At 49.1% G+C, this 23,453-nt stretch overlaps 1 protein-coding gene across 1 annotated transcript; it reads right to left on the bottom strand.

Moving 5' to 3' along the window:
* Positions 1–1,958: 1,958 nt before the first annotated feature.
* Positions 1,959–6,354, bottom strand: LOC131583419 (skin secretory protein xP2-like). The gene is made up of 2 exons (XM_058847461.1): positions 6,234–6,354; positions 1,959–3,022 (listed from the first exon to the last, which is right to left on the bottom strand). The coding sequence occupies exons 1-2, from the start codon at positions 6,352–6,354 to the stop codon at positions 1,959–1,961; spliced, it is 1,185 nt and encodes a 394-aa protein (XP_058703444.1).
* Positions 6,355–23,453: the final 17,099 nt, after the last annotated feature.

Raw genomic sequence — 23,453 nt, 5'->3', positions numbered from 1 at the left:
TGCCTTTCCCTTTAAAACAGGAAAATCTGTGAGTTTTGTCTAAGGAAGATGCTTGTAGACAGAATGATTGTTAATGTACCACTTTCTGAGGGAAAAGAGTTTCTTGATGTTCACCTGGAATTCTCATTTATCTCACGGTTTTGCTTCTCTCTCCCCCCTGGGGAGCATACACGGGTTTCAGTGTTTATCTTCTCTCAGATGGGCTCCTGAGAGGTTGTTGAAGGCTGCTCCTGCTGCAAAGGATGGTGTGGGCTGTGTGTCTGGAGCTGTCCCCAGCAGAGGAGCTCTGTGGGAGCACCAGCCAGAGCGCTGAGCCTCTGGGCTTGTGTGTCCCGTGGGCAGATGGAGCTGGAGAGGGGAGAGCTGCACACTCAGGGAGCCCTGGGGTGGGGGAGAGCTTGGAACTGCCTCCCAGCCACCTGAGCAGCCCATGCTGAGGGACACGGTGCCTCCTGACATCCCAGCGTGGCTCTGCATGAGGGCACCTGTGGGGATGAGATCTCCCAAGGTTTCTCAGCAGAGCTGTCCCAAGGGCAGCGCTGCTGGTGCCCTGCTGCTCTCCCAGGGAATCAGGCACACCTTGGGAAGTGCAAGCACAGTCCGTGGTGACTTTTGTTGCCTGTGACGTCTTTGGTGCAGCTCAGCAGAATGAAGGGATGAACCTGGGCTGATCCAGCCCTGTTGCCAGCTCCTGCCTGGGAGGTGGCTGTTTCTGTGCTTGTAGGGTCTCATAAACTGAGGGGGCAAAGCCATTTCTTTCCTTTCTATTCCTGTGCCGCTTCCTGAGACCCATTTCTCCAGCAGGCAGCTCCTCCTGTCCCATCTCTCTTTGCTCTCTGGCAACTGTGTGGCTTTTTGATGGCAAAAGGAGTCCCCAGATAACTATTTTGTATACACAAACCATGGGGCTTTAATGGAATTACCTCAGCCATGGCAGTAAATAATTTATAGGAGCCAGTAAATAAAATATGTTTCTCTGTAAAAAAAAAAAAAAAAAAAAAAAAAAAAAAAAAAAAAAAAAAAAAGAGTTATCGAACTGCAATGCCTGCTAGGGGGGGAATTAACCCAGAACTTGCCCCAGCACAGAGATCCTGGCCAGGAATGGGACCTGCTGGGAGAAACATCCAAGCCCAGAAGAGCTGTGGGGAGAGGGGGGTTCAGAAAAGCTGTGGTCTGGCCAGGGATCTGGGGAGCCGCCTGCTGACTGCCTTTGGTGCATCCGTCTGTCTGTCTGTCCATCTAGTGGGGCATTTCCGAGGTTGCCTCCCGGTAGCCTTGACCGTGAAACCCGAGCCTGCAGCGCTTGACCTGAATTTCCGAGGCACCCGCGGCAGCCCCGTGGTGTCACCGAGCCCCGATTGAAACCCGAGCTCTGTCACTAATGGCATTAACGGGAGCTCGGGCCAGGGCCGGCGGCAGCCTGGGCTGCCCGGAGGGGCTGGGGAGGGATGCTCGGAGCAGAATGCGGGGTGCCTGGAGGGCGAGGATGGATATTCAGAGGGGGATGTTTGCAGGGTGCAGCGCGGAGATGCAGGATGCGCAGAGTGGAGGATGAAGGGTGTCCGGAGGGATGTGGATAGAGGGGAGCCTGAAGGGGTGCATCAGAGTGATGTGGGATGCCTGGGATTGAGAATGGAAGATGCCCAGAGGGTGATGGATGGAGGGGTGAGCAGAGGAGATGCTGGGTGAGAGGGCGAAGGGTGCCCAGAGTATGGAGGGGCGGCTGGCGGGGTGCAGCAAGACGGACGAGGGGTGCCTGGAGGGGCGCATTGCTGGGGATGCAGGACGCTGCTCGGGGCGGATGAGGGCACCCAGAAAGTGATGAACGGAAGGGTGGCCGGGGAAGAACAGGGTGCACGGAGAGGGGTTCAGGGCCAGCTGCCGAGCCTCCCGCCCTTCCCGGATATTGCATTGGCGGCTGCGGGTCCGCGGCGCTCCCGGGGCCGCTCGGGGGCCGCTCAGCCCGGCCCTGCCCGGGGCCGCTCCGGGGCCGTTCCCAGGGCAGTTCCCAGGGCCGTTCCCGGGGCAGTTCCCGGGGCAGTTCCCGGGGCAGTTCCCGGGGCAGTTCCCGGGGCCGCTCCGGGGCCGTTCCCGGGGCCGTTCCCGGGGCCGTTCCCGGGGCAGTTCCCGGGGCCGTTCCCGGGGCAGTTCCCGGGGCCGTTCCCGGGGCAGTTCCCGGGGCAGTTCCCGGGGCAGCTCCGGGGCAGTTCCCGGGGCAGTTCCCGGGGCAGTTCCCAGGGCAGCTCCGGGGCAGTTCCCGGGGCAGTTCCCGGGGCAGTTCCCAGGGCAGTTCCCGGGGCAGTTCCCGGGGCAGTTCCCGGGGCAGTTCCCGGGGCAGTTCCCAGGGCAGCTCCGGGGCAGTTCCCGGGGCCGTTCCCGGGGCAGTTCCCGGGGCCGTTCCCGGGGCAGTTCCCGGGGCAGTTCCCGGGGCAGTTCCCGGGGCCGCTCCGGGGCAGCTCCCGGGGCCGTTCCCAGGGCAGTTCCCGGGGCCGTTCCCGGGGCAGTTCCGGGGCTGTTCCGGGGCAGTTCCCGGGGCCGTTCCCGGGGCAGTTCCCGGGGCTGTTCCGGGGCAGTTCCCGGGGCAGTTCCCGGGGCAGTTCCCGGGGCCGTTCCCGGGACAGTTCCCGGGGCAGTTCCCTGGGCAGTTCCCGGGACAGTTCCCGGGGCCGTTCCCGGGACAGTTCCCAGGGCAGTTCCCAGGGCCGTTCCCGGGGCAGTTCCCGGGACAGTTCCCGGGGCAGTTCCCGGGACAGTTCCCGGGGCAGTTCCCTGGGCAGTTCCCGGGGCAGTTCCCGGGGCCGTTCCCGGGGCAGTTCCCGGGGCAGTTCCCGGGACAGTTCCCGGGGCAGTTCCCGGGACAGTTCCCGGTGCAGTTCCCGGGGCCGTTCCCGGGGCAGTTCCCGGGGCAGTTCCCAGGGCCGTTCCCGGTGCAGTTCCCGGGGCCGTTCCCGGAGCCCGGCCCTGCCCGGGGAGCCGCAGCCGCTCTCCCGCTGCCGGGGGGAGCTCGGGCCCGGCAAGGCGGCTGCGGAGATTTACGATGCGGGAGGACAGAGCGTGAAAGCAGTATATCATCATCAGGTTGGGCTGAAAGAAAGAAAACATACCTTCAATAAAAAGAGGGGCTTCGCAATTCAGCTGCGTTGTTAGGACAACGCAAACTATCCTTGAAATGATTAGTTCCACTTCAAAGGCATTTACATTCAACAGGGGCAGACGCAGCCTCTTTTTATGTCGCCAGAGAAGGGGGAAAAATAATAATAATAAAAAAAAAGCAAGGAGGAGGTGGGGAGGCTTTGTGCTAAGAAGAGTCATATGTTTGCTTCTTCTATTTATTTTTCCTCTTTCAGGGGACACTTGTGTAAGACAAACACAGCACTGGCACCCACGGGGCTGCTGGCCAGGGAGGTGGGCAAGGGATGGCCAAGCAGGCGGCTCGGGGGCTGCACTTGGACTCCTCCACCCCTTCCAAAGGAGAAGCAAAAAGACAAGAGGGGAAAAAAAAAAAAAAAAAAGAAGAACAAATAAAATAAAAATTCCCTGACCTCAAGAGCTGTCTTTCCTGGGACATCTATTATTAACTTGAGGAAGTGTGACGTATGTTCAGTCGGATCACAAAGACTCAGGGTGTCCTGACAGAGTTTGGGAAAGATTTGAAGCCTGAGATGTCTCCACTCTGCTGGGGAATTGGCTCCTATGGGTTAGCATGGGCTGGGAAAAAGTTTTTGCATCGAATTCATGTATCTAAACTGCTTCCCAAAGGCCTCTGCATGAGAAAGTCCCTTTGGTGTGTTCCAGGTTGTCCTGAATGGATAAAGAATGTGAAAGAGGAGAAAGATCCCAGCATTAGCCCAGAGGCAACATTTACCATACCCCTTTTGCTTTCTCAAAATACAACCCATCTCCCCTTTCCCTGATCAATTCTTACATCCAAATGAGACTTCTCTCCTATTTCAAAGCACGTCATTTATTATAACTCCCAAATTACCTACTGGTAGTGTCCCCACCATGCTCAGTGTTGGAAGCCAAAAAGCAGGCATTAAAAAATATAAAATTCAAACTACAGAGCCTATTTGGAGAGTTATCTGTGCTCGTGGAAGGATTTCACATCACCTGTGATGTGATGTTGGCAAATGTGTTGCCCCAACACATGAACGTGTAGGGGCAGGCAGGAGGCTTGGCTCTCTCCCTCTTTTCCTGTTGCCTGATGTTTTGCAGCTCATCCTTGGGTTAGACCCCTTAATTCTGTTGGAGAAGAAAACTGAAATTGTAAAAGATCCAGGGCAACAGTTTTCTAAAATATTATGTCTCCCACAGCTATCTCAACACATATGAACTGAATTAGTCTCAATACTGGTGCTGATCAAAAACCTTCCTTTCAAGTCACTTTTGTGGGGAGGTTAACACTTTGCACATTTGAAACCTAACAACTGTATTAGGGCTTTTTAAACAAAACAAAACATTTTTTGAGGTGTTGTGAACATTTTTATGCCTGCACCCATAAATTCTCTGCTCTAGCCCTGCTGGGATGCCAGAGATGATGCTGGCCCCAGCTTTATGAAAAAAATAACAATATGCATGCTAGTGTTTGAAAATGAAATTATTATTCCAGTCAAGCTGTGGCTGAAGTCAAGGTTTAACTCATCCATGGTCCTTGTTTTAGGCTATGAAATTCATGCCAGTCATTTCTCATCATTCCAATAAATTTTCTTCCTTTTTTCCCTCTTTCCCTGTTCTCTTTTACTTCTCATGAGTCTTCTCACAGGCTCAAAGAAAGAGAGCTGGATATGTCAATATTCACTTTCAGTTGCTTTTGGGCAGCTTTTGCTCATTTCAGATACTTTGTTCACTCTGGAGAGCTGTGGCCCAAAGAGGACCAGTCCAGTTCTGGATCATGTTTGGACCATGAGCGTTGAGGAATTATGTGCTGATTAGAAATGGACCTTTCTGGGACGTCAGCTCTCGTGGGGGTTTTGGTAACCAGAAGAAATGTGGCCAAAAGTGTGGCAGTGGCTTTAGAGAGAAAAGTGGTAACATTTTTATTTTAGTGGGTGAATGCCATGGGGCTGGTACTCTGGAAAAATAAAGATATAAAACTACCAAAATCCTAAAAAAATAATATAGTCTTGAAAATTAACAAAAAAGAGGCAATCTTGGAAAGAATATGGAACTGGGGAGGAAGATGGGAGAAGTGCTGGCTGCTGTGCTGTGTGAGGGGCACTGGAGCTCAAAGGTGAAGCTGCCACAGCTGCCAGCCTGAGACATGTCAGCCACCAGTATTAGTTTTCATTCTTGATGATAAAGATACTTTTTCAGTCAGAAAAATTCATTTTTATTGAATTCCCTGCAAGTTCATACTTTTAAAATGTGTTTTTAATTTCTGACTTTCTTGTTTTATGAAACACTGGAAACATGAGAGCTTTTCAAATAGCCTTGAGAACGATGGGAGCTTTACATTTGTTCTGTCGTTTACTCTGTCATTTATACAGGCCTTACCAGGAAACAAAAGCTGATGTGTGTTTTAGCTCTAGAGCATCTTCTAATGTGGACTTTTCTCCTCTTCTGAATTTTATTGCTGCTCTGCCAACCTGTCCCTCAAATGCTGGTGAGGCTGCTGGGGCTGCTTGGCTGCAGGGAGGAGGGAGGTGCCCCTGGGACTCCCAGGTTTGGGGAGTGCTTGGAAAGGAGAGGGGTGAGGCTGGGTGAGCCCTCAGCATCTTATGCTCCCTGAGCTGAAGAGCAGCCATTGGAGAGGCAGCTTGTTTAGCTCAGCTGATCCGTGTCTGTCCCTAACCTGGCATTAGCCAGGACCAGCTTTTGGTTTCGCAGGCAGACGCTGGCAATTGTGGCATCTTTTGGAACAGGAATGAGGAATATAGCTGTTGGTGAGAAACTCACCCAGTTACTCCAGGTCCCTTTACAGATCTGCTGATCCCAGCAGCAATGCAAAACCTGGGCAAACAAGAAAATCCTCTTTTTTTTTTTTTTTTTTTTTTGGGGATACGGGCGTTCAACCCAAAGCTCTGATGCTCTGTTCTGGTGTCCTGGCACAGGGCAGGCAGAGTGAGCTGAGCAGCGTGGAGGGAGCGGACCAGGTGAGGAACGCCCTCCCCGATGTGGTCTCTTCCCCCCTTGTTATCCCCTTGTCGTTCCCTTTCTCTGATTTTTGTGTGTGCGCGTCTCCCTCCCCTCCTCCTTGTCCGCGCTGCTCCTCTCCCATTCTTGTCTCGCTCCACCCTCCGTTTCTCTTGTCTGGCTGCCCCCCACCTCTTTTGTCCTGCTCGGCTGCTCGGCATCGCTTTTGTGTGGTGAGAGCAGCGGCTGCCTCGGGCTCAGAGGATCCAGCGCGGCTTCCATCGCCCCCCGGCTTCAAATCCAGCTGCTCGGGCCCGGGGGGCTCCTGTGACCCCGGGGGGCTCCTGTGCCCGGCCCAGGGGGGCTCCTGTGACCCCGGGGGGCTCCTGTGCCCGGCCCATGGGGGCTCCTGTGACCCCGGGGGGCTCCTGTGCCCGGCCCAGGGATGTTCCCGTGTCCCGGGGGGTGTTCCCGTGTCCCGGGGGGGTTCCCGTGTCCCAGGGGGTTCCCGTGTCCCGGTCCCGGGGGTCTGGCCGCCGTGGCCGAGCCCACCCCGGGATGTGTGCGGGGGTCTCCTCTGCCCACAGCCGCGACAGCCGGGCCCGAGGGGACAGCGCTGGCAGCCAGCACCGTCCCCTCGCTGGCCTGGGGAGTGCATGGCCAGGGTGCTGCATGGCCAGGGTGCTGCATGGCAGAGTGCAGCCGCAGAAAGATTCCAGCTCGCTTTGGGCCAAGCTCAGCTGCTGTCCCGGCGGTGCTGGCAGCACGCGGCAGGAGCCAGGAAAAAAGACTCGCACCTCTGTGGGAATGTAGGGGCCCCTTGTGTTTCCATCCCCACCTGAAATGTTTCTTGTTTTGTGACGGGTTCAGCTTTAAACAGTCAGAAAAGGAGGGTTTTTTTGGGAACTTTTCCTTTGGACGCACGCGATTTGCTGTCTGTAGCATGGCAGGAGCTGGTGGCTCGGACACGCTCTGACCTTTGGCCATGCCCTGAGGTGTGCGGGGGCTCCTCTGTGGCTCCCTGGCGCAGGAGCATTCCCTCCGCTCCCCTGGGGGGCTGTGGCAGCAGGGACACAGCCAGGAGAGGCTCATTCCCACCGCACACTTCTCCCGTCGCCTTCTCAGCGCTCGCCTGGCAGCAGCTCTGCCGGCTGCTGAATCCCACGAGCTGTAATTCTCACAGGAGCCATAGTTGCCCCTTTTCCCCCACAGTGACAGCTTGCCACATGCTTTATTGCTCCTCTCCCTCCTGGGAAGCCTCTGATTGCTCTCGGGAGCCGCCACGCTCGGCCGAGCGCATCCCGCATCCCCCATCCCGCATCCCGCATCCCCCATCCCGCATCCCACATCCCCCATCCCGCATCCCACATCCCCCATCCCACATCCCGCATCCCCCATCCCACATCCCACATCCCCCATCCCACATCCCGCATCCCCCATCCCACATCCCACATCCCCCATCCCACATCCCGCATCCCCCATCCCACATCCCACATCCCCCATCCCGCATCCCACATCCCCCATCCCACATCCCACACCGCACATTCCATATCCCATATCCCACACCCCACACCCCACATCCCATATCCCCCATCCCATATCCCCCATCCCATATCCCACACCGCACATTCCATATCCCATATCCCACACCCCACACCCCACATCCCATATCCCCCATCCCACACCCCACATCCCACATCCCCCATCCCGCATCCCACATCCCATATCCCCCATCCCACACCCCACACCCCACATCCCACACCCCACATCCCATATCCCCCATCCCATATCCCCCATCCCATATCCCCCATCCCATATCCCCCATCCCATATCCCACATCCCATATCCCCCATCCCATATCCCCCATCCCATATCCCCCATCCCATATCCCACATCCCATATCCCCCATCCCATATCCCCCATCCCATATCCCCCATCCCATATTCCCCATCCCATATTCCCCATCCCATATCCCCCATCCCATATCCCCCATCCCACACCCCACATCCCACATCCCCCATCCCATATCCCACATCCCACATCCCCCACCCCACACCCCACATCCCATATCCCACATCCCATATCCCCCATCCCATATCCCCCATCCCACACCCCCCATCCCATATCCCACATCCCATATCCCCCATCCCACATCCCCCATCCCATATCCCACATCCCACATCCCCCATCCCATATCCCCCATCCCATATCCCCCATCCCACATCCCCCATCCCACATCCCCCATCCCATATCCCACATCCCACATCCCCCATCCCATATCCCCCATCCCATATCCCCCATCCCATATCCCCCATCCCATATCCCCCATCCCATATCCCCCATCCCATATCCCCCATCCCATATCCCATATTCCCCATCCCATATCCCCCATCCCATATCCCCCATCCCATATCCCCCATCCCATATCCCATATCCCCCATCCCATATCCCCCATCCCATATCCCCCATCCCATATCCCATATTCCCCATCCCATATCCCACATCCCACACCCCCCATCCCATATCCCCCATCCCATCTCCGCGGTGCGCGGCTCCCTCTCGGAGCGGGGACAGGGGCGTGCGGCTCGGCTTTGCACGGCAGCGCTCCCATGGCCGGGTAACGTTTGCTGCTGCTCCGTGTCACATCTGTTTTTCCAGGAGACACATTCTGTGCCCTGCCTTTGTCCCGGGGAGCTCCAGGCTGTGGCCGTGTCTGGAGCGGGGCTGGCAGAGCCTGCCCCGCGCTCCCAGCCGGGAATGCCAGGATGCTGCGCGGGGATGCCGCGTGTCAGCCAGGGGATGCGGAGACCTTTGGTACTGGCTGCGAGGAGAGCAGCAAGGGGTGATGCAACCTGCCTCTGGTAAATGCAAAAGAGAGGCAGAAAATGCTATGGAGGCAGAAAAGAAAGAAAAAAAAAAACCAAACAAAACAGCCAGCTATCAGAATTTGTTTTTTTTTCAAAGGAACTAAACTATTTTCCTCTGAAACTGTGCAGAGTCATTTGTACATAGTCCGTGCACTGCAGTTACACTTAGATTTAAAAGAGGAGACAATAGGAGTGAGTGAATGCATTTATCCTAAACTTCTTCTTTTCGAGACTTGTTTGAAATATTTTTTTCCCTGACACTGTTTTCTTTCCTCTGAAGAGAACAAGTCAAAAAAATAGCAGAGATAGAAGGAATAAATGCTAATGGGATGTTAAATGAAGTATTTATGTTACACACTGATGGCTTTCATTTATACACCCGAGGTAAACATTCCCATAGTAAGAATAAATATATATATGTTTATAAATGTATGTATACATATATACACACTGAGATATAGGTGGCTTGAGAGCTTGTGGATGTGCAGATACATGTTTGTGTGTGGTAGGTGGAGAGAGAGAAACAGAAATCCACCTGTGCTACTGTAGTTTTGGTTGCTGGAGTGAGCCAGTCTCTAATACACCCCAGGGGTTGCTCTTTATTTAAAAAACAAATCTCCCTTGAAACCCACCATAGGCTGAGATAAAACAAGGCAGAGTCTAACGAACACCAAGAGGTTTGAGCCCCCCGAGGAGGAGCTGTGTGTGGGTTTCCACAGCATGCTGACCTTTTGTGCGAGTGCTCCAGCCTGCGTGACCTTCTGGAGTGTGCAGGAGTTGCAGTGTCCTGGAGAGAAATCCGGGCTGAAGCCGCTGCAGCATCCTGATGCCAGCCACAGCCACAGCCAGCATCAGTAGCACTCGATTTTCTGGAGATCACATACCATCACTGCTGTCAGAAAGGAAAATAAAAGCCTGTTTTTATTAATCTAGTACAGCCTTCTACGTATTAAAAAATAGTTGTGCTATTAATAATGAATTTGTCACATTTCTCTGTCAGTTCCAATTTGTGCTACTTCCCAGCTGGCAGCAGCTTTGTCAGCAGTGCAGGGGGAGCTGGCAGAGCTCTTACCTGGCACCTTGGCTTCTCCTCTCTGCCCTGTGTACAGCTCCCAGCACACCTGGCTGTTGCTTGTCAGGGACTCCATCCCTCCCACTTTCCAGAAAAGTGCCCTAGTTCTTAGTGCCATAAGGAAGGGCAGGCTGGCTTAGCTGGCAAGTGTGCCCGAGAGGTGTTTTCTATTCCCTCTACTGGAAAGAAACAGAATGGTGAGTACACAGGTTTTTTAATGAAATGAACTTCTCAAATTTTTTTTCTCTCTGAGTATTAAAGTAATTGAGCATGGATGTCACTGAGTAACTGGTAAGGCAGTAACTTAAACAGCCCCAAATAAATCTGCTTTTCCTCCACTGAGACCAGATTTGACTTTGAAGTGATGGAGCACAGAGGATTGTATCAAATGCCTGTTATGGCCCATCAGCATCTCCTGGCAGCACCATTCTGGCAGTGGGAATGGTGAGCTGCAGCCTCTGGTTGAATCCTCCCTTCATGTTGCCTTTCATGGAGCAGGTCTGATGGACTGACGTGCTGTGAGACACTGTCCAGAGTCCCCAGGAGCAGAGAGGTGTGTGGCTGCTGCTTGTCTCCCTCGGTTTCAGTATTGCTGTAGGAAAGGGCATATACCTCTGACTTCGTCACTTCCAGTGAACAGTCCATTAAGTCTGGAATTGTCTCTTTGGTATCTCCTGCCATGGGATTTTTCAGTCTGGTTTCAGAAGCAGATGAGGCTCTCACTTCTCAGTTGCTGATCTGTCCCTGTTCTGCTGCTTTGCTAAGCCTGAATCCATAAATCAGAGGCATTGTGCTTCAGTAGCTGTGCTGAGCCCAGGACTAACTGGTACTGCCCTTGAAATGACAAGTCAAGCTGAGCAACATTGTGAGAATAATGGCTTAAAAACTTGAAACATAATAATAATAGTAATAATAATAATAATAATAATAATAATAATAATAATAGTAGTAGTAGTAGTAGTAGTAGTAGTAATAGCAGTAGTAGTAGCAGCAGTAGTAGTAGTAATGGACTGAGGTTTGGTTTTCTCCGGGTCCTTCTGGGTCCAGGGGGATGCAGTGCAAGGGGATATGATATAATGTCAGGGTGATTATTATATATGATATAATAAAGGGGTGATGAGATGGCATGCTCATTGCTGTGATAGATGCTGGAAAGCTGGGATGTGGAGCCTCGGGGGCCACTGTGGCTGTGCTCTGCCCCCGGCATTCCCGCTGTGCCCCGGGCACATCCCGGGCACAGCCACCCTCCGGTCCCTCGGCACAGCGAGGGTGCAGCACAGCACCAGCTCCTGCAGCCAGCTCAGCACAAGCTGGGGAAAACACCCGAAAGTGACAGTGTAAATACACGCCATCTAGCAGCAAGGGTTTTGAAGGAAACTTCTGTCATTGGGAGTGTTTGTTTGTTTTCTCAGCTCTCATTGCTCGCTTGCTTGTCAAAGTCCGGAATGGAAACATTTCCTTCTCCAGGGAAAGGGCTCGGTGGGGAGCGGGCAGAGGCTGATGCTGGTGAGCCCTGCGCCCCTCGGTGTGGCAGCCTGGGGGACACCAGGGGCTGCTGCTGGGACTGGCATCTCCACCATCACCCTGCAGCCCCGGCAGGCGATCCTGCAGAGCCCGAGGGGCCGTGGTTCATCAGGCAGCTCCAGCCCTTCTGCACCGCTCTCCGCAGCTCTGCCTGGGGAGAGGCTGCGGCTCCTCCTGCAGCGAGGGGAACAGGGCTCCCCCTGAGCCCTAAGTGGGGGAATCGTTCCTTTCCCTGAGCCTCCCTGGGGCTGGCAGCGCCTGGAACACTCACCCAGGTGGGGTGGGGATGGAGGAAGCTCCCCTCGGGCAGGACGGGGAGGGGTAACATCCTCAGACCTGCCCTTTTACCGTATTTTGCAAAGCACTGAATTCTTTTTGCAATGCTATTCTGTATATGAGGTTTATTTCTCCTTCTTAGCTGTGAGGTTTCTGAATTTTGCTGGAATTGCCTGCGCCACCTGCTTTTAAATTATTGCTCATGCCCCAGTGTTTAAAGCCTTTGCTGTCTGTGCTGTTATAAATCTTTTGTTTAAGACCCCAAATTCTACTTGACAGTAAGTACTGGTACCATGAGCTGAACCACCAAACATCTGCCCCACAAATTCAGCCTTCAGGGGCACAACGAGCAGAGGCAATATTTCCCCTTCCTTTTAGAGAGAAGTTACTGAAAAAGGAAGAGAAGACCAAAGAGCTGTAATTATAAAGGGGTCTGAGCCGTGAGTGCAGCCAAAAACTGCTCTCACAAAGTTCAGCAAGAGACAGGTGAACTTGGAGTTACTTGAAACTGGCATCATTCAAAAGCTGTGGGACTGAATGTAAGCATCTGGTAGGGAAACACTTGAACTGTTAACCTGAGACCAAGATGGAAATGTGCCAGAGGTGTCTCCGGGCTGTAGCACACACCACGAGCTCGCAACATCTCTGCTGAACTCTTGCAATGGTTTGAGAGTCATGGCCATGCTGAGGGGGCTTCCTGGCAGTGATGCTGCTGCTGCACCTCCGGCCTTACAGCTATAAAGAAAAGAAAGCTGGAGAATTATTTTAATTAGATCATCTGTTAAGTGAGACCTGGGTGCTTTTAGCGAGCCCTCTGCGACAAATATCTTCACAAAGATCTACATGATTAACAAAAGATTGTCCTTGAATGTTGGTTTCAAAGTTACCTTTGTAGGGAAAAAATCTATAAAATACATGTGTGTCTGTGGACACACATCTATTCACAAAAAGCCCAAAGCTTGTCTATCATTTGCTGGAGAAATACAAATATGGTGGTTGATCTTTCTTTTTAACTGAATTGAATATTAGCATTCTGAGCTTGATTTTCCATCTGTGTCCTGCAAAAAATTATACAGGAATTTTCTCTGACTGTGATGTGAGTGAGGCTTACGAATGTGTGTGTTCAGCCTAATAAATTAATGACATTTTATTTTTATAAATAGATATTTTTCAAGAGTTTGGACTGAAGCAATCAGAAATTCTTATTAATCTATCACAGTTAGCTTTCTAATTAGTGTATGATTGTGGTTTTATAGAAAATGCCAGCTAAGTATTTTGAGTAATTCACCAAGAATGACTCCTGGGCATCCAGAGAAACTTATTCAGAATGTATGGGACTAACAAGGGGAAAAATTTGTCCCCAAAACACCAATTTTCTGAAAGAAAAAACAAAGAAGCTTCTGAGAAGCTATGCAAAATGCTACTTTAAAATTCAGTTATTGTCTCAGTGATTGACTGTATCCTGCCAGAAACGACTGGCTTTTAAAATATATATTTGTGATTAGTTTAATTCATGGAGACTTTTTCCTCTGAATTGATTTGATGAAATGAACTAGGCAAATAATAAATTTTTCACTGGAATGAATCTGCTTAATCAATTTAGACAATCAGTTTGTTCTTTGCTTAATAACATTTGCAAAAAGAAAACAAAGTCCTTCATTAACAAGGAAGGCCAGACATTTATAATGAGAGGTGGCATCTAACATCAGGTTATGTCTTCCGTAGGAGCAAAAAACAGGATTAAACATCTGGTACAAGTACCTGGCTCTGAAATGCTTCTCCTGCTATTCAATATGGGATTGAACATGAAGTGGCAGGGAAGAAAACCCTGGCACGAGTCCCATTTTCATCCCTGGCCGTTTTGCCAGGGCAGGAGTTAATGACAGGTACAGGGGTCCAGATCTGAACCCACCTCAAGAGCCATGGAGGCTTCCAGTCTGCTTTCAGTGGAAGCTTAGGGAGTAACACAGAGACCAAATTTGTCAAAACCCTGCATTCAGGGGAGTTCTCTCACTTGCTATTTCGAGAAGGAGTTTATTATGGGGCATCATTAAATATCTGCTCCTTACAATGGGCTGCAAAGCACCAGCTCGGCTGGGAAGCCTGGCAGTTCAAAGCATCCCTGTACAGAGAAAACAAACACTGCTAGCCAGAGAGTGATTATGCTGGTACTGCAGTGCAGAGGACTAGTAATTTTAAAGACATTATCTCCTAATGTTTTATTTTCACTGTGTTCTGGATTTTATGTTGATTTTAATTATACCTCTTAGGAATAATATCTGGTAAACTAATTTTGGTGAATGTCAATGAAAAAGCATTATCCACCTTTGGTAATTACATATATTTCTTAGTCCCTAGCTTAAATAGTTTTACTTAAACTGCACTACAGAATTTATAAACACCTTTTTGCAAAGTCTGCCAGTGGAGTTTCAGATAATAGAAATCTAAAATACTATTCTCAGCATCCCAGATGGCTGCCTCTAGGAGCAACATAAGCTGTTACCCCTGACAAATTTCCTTTTGCAGCTTTCTCAGAAAAACACAGCAAGCCAAGGCAAAGACATTCAATATTTTCCCTCATGGTTGCTATTAATTTAATAACCTGGGTGTTAATCCTTCTGCCATTGAAATCAGAAGGGTGGGGGTTTTTTTGCCACTGAGTTTTGATGCTGAGTTTTGTCTGTTCAATTGCTCTCCCAGGGGGTGGTAGAAATGCCTGATGATGGGCATTTTCTGCTGCTGCTCAATATACAGGAGAATTCTAATGATCCCATCTTACATCCAATATAATAACAGACTGACACTTTGCTTAAGCAAATATCCTGTTTTACTAAACTGAATGCTCAAAACCATTATTTCTAATATTTTATTGTGAAAAGCATTAACAAATAGCATCCTTTCCCCATGCTTTCATCACATTTGGAAACAGAAGCTGAGGATGAGCAGTTGATTTCACTTGTGGGTGATGTGTAATCACTGGCAGCCTCCTCCTGGAACTCTCTCCATTTCTCTCCACCGTTGCCTTCTCCTTCAAGCCTCTCCTCAAAGCACATCTTTCCCCCAGCACTTTGTAGGTAGATGAATATGGAAGTTCTAGACTAAAATGAATAATAAAATGGAAATAATTCCAGATGTCTGCAGGATGGGACAACTTCTCCTGCTCCTGAATTACTGCTGCGTGTCCTTCAGCCCTCACTTGCTCCCAAAAGCATTATGTGTGTCCCTGGGGTGAGAGGTGAGGATTTGGGGATGATAACCCAACTGTGTGATGTTTCCTGCAGAGGGGTTGCTTGGTGTCAGAGCTTCCTTTTGTTTGTTTGAGTTTGGTTTTTTCTTCTCTTCCCCTGAAATCCTTAAGGAGGGCTGAGTCAGGAAGCTTGAGTTAAGAGTCTGGCAGTCCAATGCAAGGGTGTTAAAGAAATGATGAAAAAGACAAATAGCAAAAATCAGGGGGAGCCAAAAGCAGCAGCACATAGAAAGAAAAGAGGGGTTTTGTGCTAGCATGGAAATCCCAATCTGTGGGGCTGTGTAAGCCCAGCCTGGGGGAGATCCTGCTGGCTCTGCTGCAGATTAAGGTGCAGTTACACATTGTCCATCCTGGCATCTGATCACCTCTACTGCAGATTTTCCCTTAGCATTGATTAATGCTAAAAGCAAAATTCCATCAGTGTCTTTAAACTGTTCTGTGCAAGTGCACTTTACAGTCGGATTCTGCCCTACTCTCACAGCTGTGGCAAATATCTGCAAGCCAGTCTCCTACCCCGGCATGAGCTGCTCAAATCTGCTCTTCCATTTGACATTTCTGTGGGTCAGAAAAGTGAAAAGCAGGGACACATACATCAGAAGCAGCTTCCCTATTTAGTGCTGTAGAGACACACTTTATATTTTAGGCTAAATTTGGACTATTATGCAGTGGCAACGCCTGCTCCTTCCCAAGACTGGACTTTTGTAGCCTGGGAGATCAAGCAATGGAAAAGCACCTCTTCTAAGCCTAGGCTTGGCTTTAGGGTAGCTTTACTCTGTGTGTGAGCAAAAGATATGTGAAAATAACAAACAAACAAAAAAAAAGCGAATTCACTTCTGCCTGATCTGCAGTAACTGTCCTCCCTGGAAACCCCATACCAGCCTACTTTCCTTTCATCCTCCAGAAATGCCTTCCAAAAGGTATATAAACAGAAATTTAGTGTAACATGGGCAGGGGGCTGTTTAATTGCAGCTAATTGAACACTTCTGGCTTTCTCTGCTGCTGTAACATTTCCCAAAACTACTAGAAAAGATACTGAACCATTTTTTGGTGAACATGTGTCAAGCTACCTGTTCTTGGTGGCTTTGGGTGAGCCAGTGGTGAAAAACATCAGAGCTGTAGACTTGTCATTTTGTGGGGAAAATGTAAATTCTGACATCCATAGTTTGCATCTCGGTACTTTGTGGCTGCAACCTTAATATCTGTTATGGCATTATATTGTTTTTGTGAGGTTTTCTGTGGTATTTATTTTTTTGGGTTTTTTTTTTGTGTTTAAGTACCCAGAAATCAAATATTAACCTGATTAAGAATTCAGTGTTACATGTAAGGCGGAGAAGAGCTGCAGGTGGTGACAGGCAACTGGATTGTGTTTGATCTGGCAGTTTTCATCTATGCCACCATTTTATTCCTGCTGTGGAACTGCAGCAAAATGGTGGCTCCCTTGTTCCATGGCTCGTGATGAGCAGGGTGTGTGAAATCCCAGCTCCTGCGTGCCAGGGCAGTGCTCACTCTGGGGAAAGAGCTCACTGGGACATGGACCCCTGCTAGTGTGAGGGTAAAATAGGATTTCCTACTGGGGAGCTCCTGGGGCTGGAGCGGGGAAAGAGCTACATTAATTCTTCTCATGGGATGAGGATTTAGGAATTTCATTGTCCAGTGAGTTTGTTGCTCTCGCTCTTGTGTTTTCTTTGGGCAGGGGAGGGAGATAATCTCCTCGGAGCACATGGACAGGGAAGCCTTATCACCATGTCTCTGAGACAGCCAAGCTGTCTCCAGGGTTGGCTCCGCACCTTCAAGCAGCCCCAATCTTTCCTTCTATGGGCTCTGGGGTGAGTTTTCCTCACAGGTTTTTCTTGGAGGAGGCTGGATGTGGAGGAAGGTGGCAGGCTGTGCAGAGCTGGGCTCACCCAGGGGTGTCACTGGGATGGTCCTGGCAGGAGAGCAGGGACACCCTGCAGCTAACTGGGACCCCAGTATGGAAAATCTTCTCCAAGCAGAGACTTTTGCAGCTCTCTGCTGACCAGTTAGGCTGGGCTGCAGGGTCACATAGCGTGAAGGTTCCTGCTGTTCTCGAAGCCAAAAGCTCAGGTTGGAGCTGGCATCTTCTCTGCTGAAAGAAACATTTCTCCTGGGTGATGACTGCACGTGGTAACCCCCACGTAGAGGGAGAACCACCTGTGGCATCTCACAGCCATCACCTGTGACAAAAAGGGACCCTCTGGTCCAACTGAAGTCTCGGGGTAATTCTGATCCTTGTGCCCTGAGACAAGTCCAGCTGTGGGCCAAGGGTGTTCAGATCCCCCTGCCCTGCCCAAGCTCTTCTGTAGGAGTTTCTGGGGATGTGTTTGTGTGTTTGTTTGTGCAGGGAGACAAAAGGACTGGGGCATGGATTTGCTGCCTTCCAGTCTTACAAAGCAACTCACACAACTCTGGGCTGACTGACATAACAGTAATCCATTGGGATTGCTTGTTCACTAGTTACTTCAAAAGGGAATTTTGTGCTGGGATGAACTAGGGAAGAGAAGCTCTTTCAGCAAGGAATTTTTTTGGCTTCAAGTTTTCTGCATGCTTCAGCCTCACAGTTGTGCTTAAAACTGTGGTGTATCGATAAGAGTTTCCTTCCACCCATAATCTCTTCTCTCCTTCTGTTCCCTGCTGTAAACAAGCCATTAAAAATGTGTTTATGACATCACAGTTGGTGACCATGGAAATGACTTTGATGTTAGAAAGACAAATATAGCATCATGATTTCACGGCAGGATCAAGGCAGGAGAAGACCCTTGTTCAAATGGTGGGTAATTAACAAAGGTGATGGAGGGGAAGTTTGAAAAAAAAAAATGTAAAGAGCCAATTGACTGAATATGATACACTTTAAAGATTTTTTCACGGTGTAAAAAATAAAATCATTTTCAAAAATCTCTTTCAAATGAAAAAATTGCAATTCTCTGACTGTACTCTTTTAAATAAAAGCCTATAGGGTAAACAGAGAGAACTGGAGCAGGGGGGAAGCTTTGGAATAAGAATTATACATTTGCCAAAAACTCCAGAAGGCATCTTTCTGCTGCAGTGGTCTGTGCTTAAATCAGGCTTGGAGCACTGGGGCCAAATGAGACCATGGGGCCAGTCTTCCTCCAGTTTATACCAGTAACAGAGTCCTGCAGGTTTTGAGTACAAATGGATGCAGCTGTGATCTTGTAAAATCATCATCCCTTGCCGTGTTATCCTCATGCTCATACCTGCCTGCACCCTCAGCAGAGTGAGGGCAGCCAAGCAAAAGTCTCTGGCTCCTGGTTTTGCTGTGATTCCAACTCCTCCTCAGTCCATTAGGCCGATGCTCCTGGCATGGATGCATCCATCATTTACACAAGCTGTTGAAAATAAGCCATTGTTTTCACATACATTTTATTAAATCATTAGCATTACACGCTTCAGAGGTAGCAGGAGCAAGCCTGCTAGGAAAGTATTGTCAGGATCCATTCTGGGCTCACTTTCTGAGCAGTTGTTCCAACATATATAATTATGAATAAAATAACCTCTGAAAAGACCTCCTTGGACTCAGAGAGAAATGAGAACGATCATGTAGAGACTAAAAAAGATGGTTTTTCTCAGCTAATTGTTTTTAATAAAATGGTAAAAGTGAAAAAAAAAAATACCAGGAAACTATAGTTAGGATGATAATGCTTTGTTCTGCAGAAATATGTGCCCTGTTGCCTCTCCTATGGTAGAACAACAAAGGGAATGAAGTGTGAGGGAAGGGAAAAGTGGGGATGAATGGAGATGGTTAAATAGTGCACTGGAAAGGTCAATAATCCTGCCTGGAAGGTAAAGCTGGTACAAAAAGGGGCCTGCAGCAAGGCTGCTCTGAGTGCTGCCTAGGCTGTTTAAAGGGTTCCTCAGATGTTGGGGCTGCTGGGTGTCCCTGGCTGCCCCATCCCCTGCAGCCTGCCTGGGAGCTTGCAGGTGTTGCCCGGGATTTGCAGGTCCTGCTGCTGCAGTCCCTGCTTCCTCCTGTGCAAGGAAACCCCTGAGCTTTGGGGGGCTTCTTTATTCTTCACATCCAGCTTCTCTCACTGCTGAAGGCTCAGTCCAGCAGGCAGAGAGGAGGATGCAGGCTCTCCATCTCGGGTCTCAGTACTGCCAGCTCTCTCAGCTCTGCCTGGCTCTGTGCAGCCTCCCCGGAACATTCCTGATCCCATTGCCACAGAGCAATGGGACATACACAAATCAGCCCCTGTCTTTGGCAGCCTTGGCTTCTCCAGTGACAGTCCTGAGCTGCCATCAGCCTCTCCTTGTATCATTAGGATTCAGTGTGTTATTGTGAGCAAGTTTGGTGTGTGATTCACTCATTGGTGTGCAATCCATTTGGGAATGGTTTTGCTTATGAAACCAGCTAGTCCTGTGATTGTGGGTATTTTATGGTGGCCAGCACAGGGCTGTTGGGGTGGATGCCTGTGCCTGTGCTCTTTTGGCTGAATTTGCTTCTGAGTGAAAACTGATTTGTGTGCAGCTATTAGAAAGGTTTTTCATGATAATGTTCTGCTGGTTTAACTCTTTTACCCCTGTGCACTGCCCTTTGGGGTATGAACCCTGCAGCTTTGGGATAGGAGAGAATGGCTTTGCTTTTTTAGTGTGGACTGGGAGCACGTGGGCCTGGTTGTGCTGCAGCCTTTCCCTGGGCAAGTGACACTTTTGTTTTTCCCCCATGGTAGTGGACTACCACAGAGACCAGTGCTCCCAACAGTGTGTGTGTGCTGCAGTCCTCACCTGTGGGGTGAAAGCTGGCCTTTAATTGAGCTTCCCAGGGGATGCTGTGATGCCCCCAATTAACCCCTGGCATAATTAGCCATGCAAACAAGCAGCCTGGTCCTGGGATGGAGGAAAAGCACTGCTGGCCAGGAGCTGCCCATTTCTTTAGATGGGCAGGCTGTGTCTCCCTCTGGGACAGCCACTGTGGTGGGGGTGGCAGGGGAGCTGGGACATCTCTGCTGAGGTGGGGGTGACAGGGAGGACACAAGGGCAGAGGATCCCCAGAGCGCTTTATATGCACGGATAGAGAAACTCAGTTCTCCTTGGGCTAAGGACTCTGTGGTACCTGGGCAGCAGAAATCCATAAAGAAGCAAAAACTGTGCTGCTGAAGTGGAAAGGAAAGCTTTAGACACATCAGGGTCTCTTTTTGTTGTGCTCATGTCTGGTATCGAATTACTATTTTCAAGTAGGAAAACATTTTTCATCCAAAAATGTCCCTGTTTCATCTCCTCTAGTCAAATCAAATTTTACATCTTCAAAATCAGTACAGTAAACCAGAAAACCATGTCTTTCCCTAAAGAAGAAAGAGTGAATCCTTTCAGGCTTCTACCAAGCAGCAAGAAAGATCATAAAATTGAAACAATCTAAAATTCTCCTGGTTCACATTTAGCAGCTGTCACAGAGCAGCAGGGAAGTGCAAAGTGTAGTTATTGCTTATTTTAGGTACTTTATTTTGTTTGGTTTTTTTCTTCCTTACTCTGGATAGAAAATGATGTAAGTTTGTCTTGTGAGAAAGGAAGAAAATTTATTTTTAATGAGTTGCTGAGGTGCAGCTGAGAAGCCAAGCTGATGGAGGAGAGATGAAGCCTCCTCCTTTTCTCAACTGAGTCATGTAAGAGTATGAAACCCCCAGTCCTCTGCCAAAAAGTGCTGCTGACTTCAGATATTTTGTTTGAACGCATCCGTTGCAGGACGGGCAGAGACCACCAACGCTCTTGCCCCAAACAGCCTTTTTCAAAGGGAAAAATGTTGGTGGATTCTCACCACGGTGATTATAGGGGATTATTCTAGGATTCTCAGAAGAATCTGAAAACCAATCTTTCTGAGTTATTTCTGAATAGCTATTGAATGGATAATTTCCATACCCATTATCAAAATGATGTGCTGGCAGTGAAATTTAGCTGTATTGTATTTGATCAGTAATTGGTGAAATGTTTTCCTGGGGTTAAAGTAGTGTCAGCAGCATCTCTGTGTAGGGATTTACAAGGTGTTTAGATACATTTTTTATGTATTCAGTTGCTTTATGCTATCCAAATGCTTTGATGGTATGGAGAAAGCTAACGGGATTTTTCCAAGTATTTAAAGACAAACTGAAAAGACTTTTACCTTCTGAGACCCAGGTTCAGAGTTGCACTGCCTCTGTGAGCTGTTGATGACAACTAACATTTTGAACAATGTGCAATGTTAAAGTCTTGATCATTAGAGACTTGCACGTCTGGAGAATAGAGCAGCCTCAAAAGCAATCAATGCAAATGCACCAGAGTAAATAGTAAAAAAAAAAATCAATGATAAAAGAGTGAAAACTTTCTTTGGTTTAGATTTTCTTTCAGTTCATGGTAGTAATAACTAAGATTATGCTGTATCTTTGATTTTATCTTGGATTGTGTGAAATAAGAATTTGGTAAAATATGCCCCACTTTTTCAATTGAAACAAAGAGAAAAGATTAAGAGTTAGAGATAGTAAAGAAAAGAAACATGTAAGGAAGCAAAAGCAGCTGAACTTCCAGTGGAAGGTGAACTAGAAAGCAGAGGTCTCATTTAACTCTGGTTTTCCATTTCAGTAATGTGACAAGCACATGGTGGATATGAATGCATTGAGGCAGGGACAGACAGTGCTTCAGCCTGAGCTTTAAAAGTGTCTCTGTGCTGCCATAGGGGTCAGAAGCAATTTTCTGGAATTACATCTACCCTGTGAGGTGCTGGCAAAGGGGCAGAGCTGAGCTGCTTTGGGCCTGAGGAGGGCAAGCAGGAAACATCAACACATCCATCACACACAGATGTGAGATCCCTGCTCACTCTCGGTGCAAGGGAAGCGTCTCTCCTGCAGCCTCTGCATGGCCAGCGTGTGCTGCTCCACTGCTCTCCTCCCCTGCATTTCGGATCCTGCCCTGCTGGCTCATGATGGTGTCTAAAGCCATAACGTGTCACTGTGGGGATGGAAGGTCAAGGTGCTGGCAATGTCACCACACCTTGGGCTCTCCATCTGCAAAGAGCTGATTCTTAGATGAATTTTTAAATATTCCAAATTGTCACTACCATCTGAAACCCCCCACCCCCCACCCCGCTCTGGTTGCTAAATCCAATACATCTGACACAAATGTTTAAGTAATATTTGATTTTAGGGTGGTTTGTCTGTTCTGGGGCTCAGTGGGCTTCTGCAAGCTCTGGAAGGCTGAGTCTTTTTACAGCTACGAGGGGATAATGCATGAAAAGGCTACGTGACTTGCCTGAAGCCAGAAAATCAGTAGCTGAGGAAAGAACTGGAACCAGTTCTTAGTCTGGCAAGCTGGATCTGGGACTGTCCTTCCTCTTTGAGCAATGAGACAATCCATTTAAAAATAACCAAATAAAATGTAAGAAAAATACTATTTTAATGTTTCTTGTTATAATATACAGCTTTTGGAGCCAATGTAAGCAATGAAGTCAGATATGATAAATTAGTGGAAGCTTACCTAATTTACCACCAGGGCCAGGTAATATGAAGCAAAGCTTTGCAGTAACTACATAATGTTTTAAAAAATGTTTCAGACTGATATCAACACTTCACTATTGCATTTTTGAAGTGAGCTCCTTTAAATTCAAAGCACTACATCTACCAATTATTCATTCTCTTGTTCTAAGGTGTGTTTAGTGATCACATTTCCTGTGACAACCCTCCCTGGCTTTATCGGTGGCTCTTTCTCATACTGCTCTGCTGGTGGGCATCCCCATGCCAGGGCTGTGCAGATCTGGCCCCTGCAGAAAGCAGTGGGAAAGGAGAGGGCAAAAGAAATGCAGCCCATCTGTCTTGGATACCTGGAAACACAAACAGCCGAGGGGACCTGCCAGGGGAAGCATTTCCATCCTCTCCCCTTGTCACAGGAGTAAGCAGGCTGAAAAAGTTGGATGTGCACAGCAAGTGGAAGCTGACCCAGGCAGCCTTGATTTCCATAGTGCACACTTGGGACCTGCTCATTACCACAGCATCCCCCTAATCATCGCCTCGGCATGCTGGGCACAGGGGTGGGAACCTGCCCCGGGATCCCCTGCCCTCGCTTCTTCCGAGCAGCACCCAGCCCTTTGCAGCTCCTGGGAGATGACAGATGCACATATCATTGAAAGCAGGTCTTGCATGGCATTACACAATGTAAATCAATAATGTGAAAATACAGCCGTTAACACAATGTACAGTTTTGCCTATTACTACAATGCCCTGCTTGTTCCAAAGGAAAAGCAATTTTATGCTCCACTGAAGCATGGTTTGCTTAGCCTTCAACTAGCGGCAAATGCCAGATACTGCAAAATGTTATTGTTACGCAAGCAGTGTCCTGGATTTATTTATAAGTACCCATGCAAAGACTAATTTCAACAAGGACTAGGACTGGAGCCCCT

Source organism: Poecile atricapillus, chromosome 12 (assembly GCF_030490865.1).
Source record: "Poecile atricapillus isolate bPoeAtr1 chromosome 12, bPoeAtr1.hap1, whole genome shotgun sequence".
NCBI classification, from domain to species: domain Eukaryota; kingdom Metazoa; phylum Chordata; class Aves; order Passeriformes; family Paridae; genus Poecile; species Poecile atricapillus.
The sequence above is the reverse complement of the archived record's forward strand: the minus strand, read 5'-3'. Positions and strand labels throughout refer to the sequence as shown.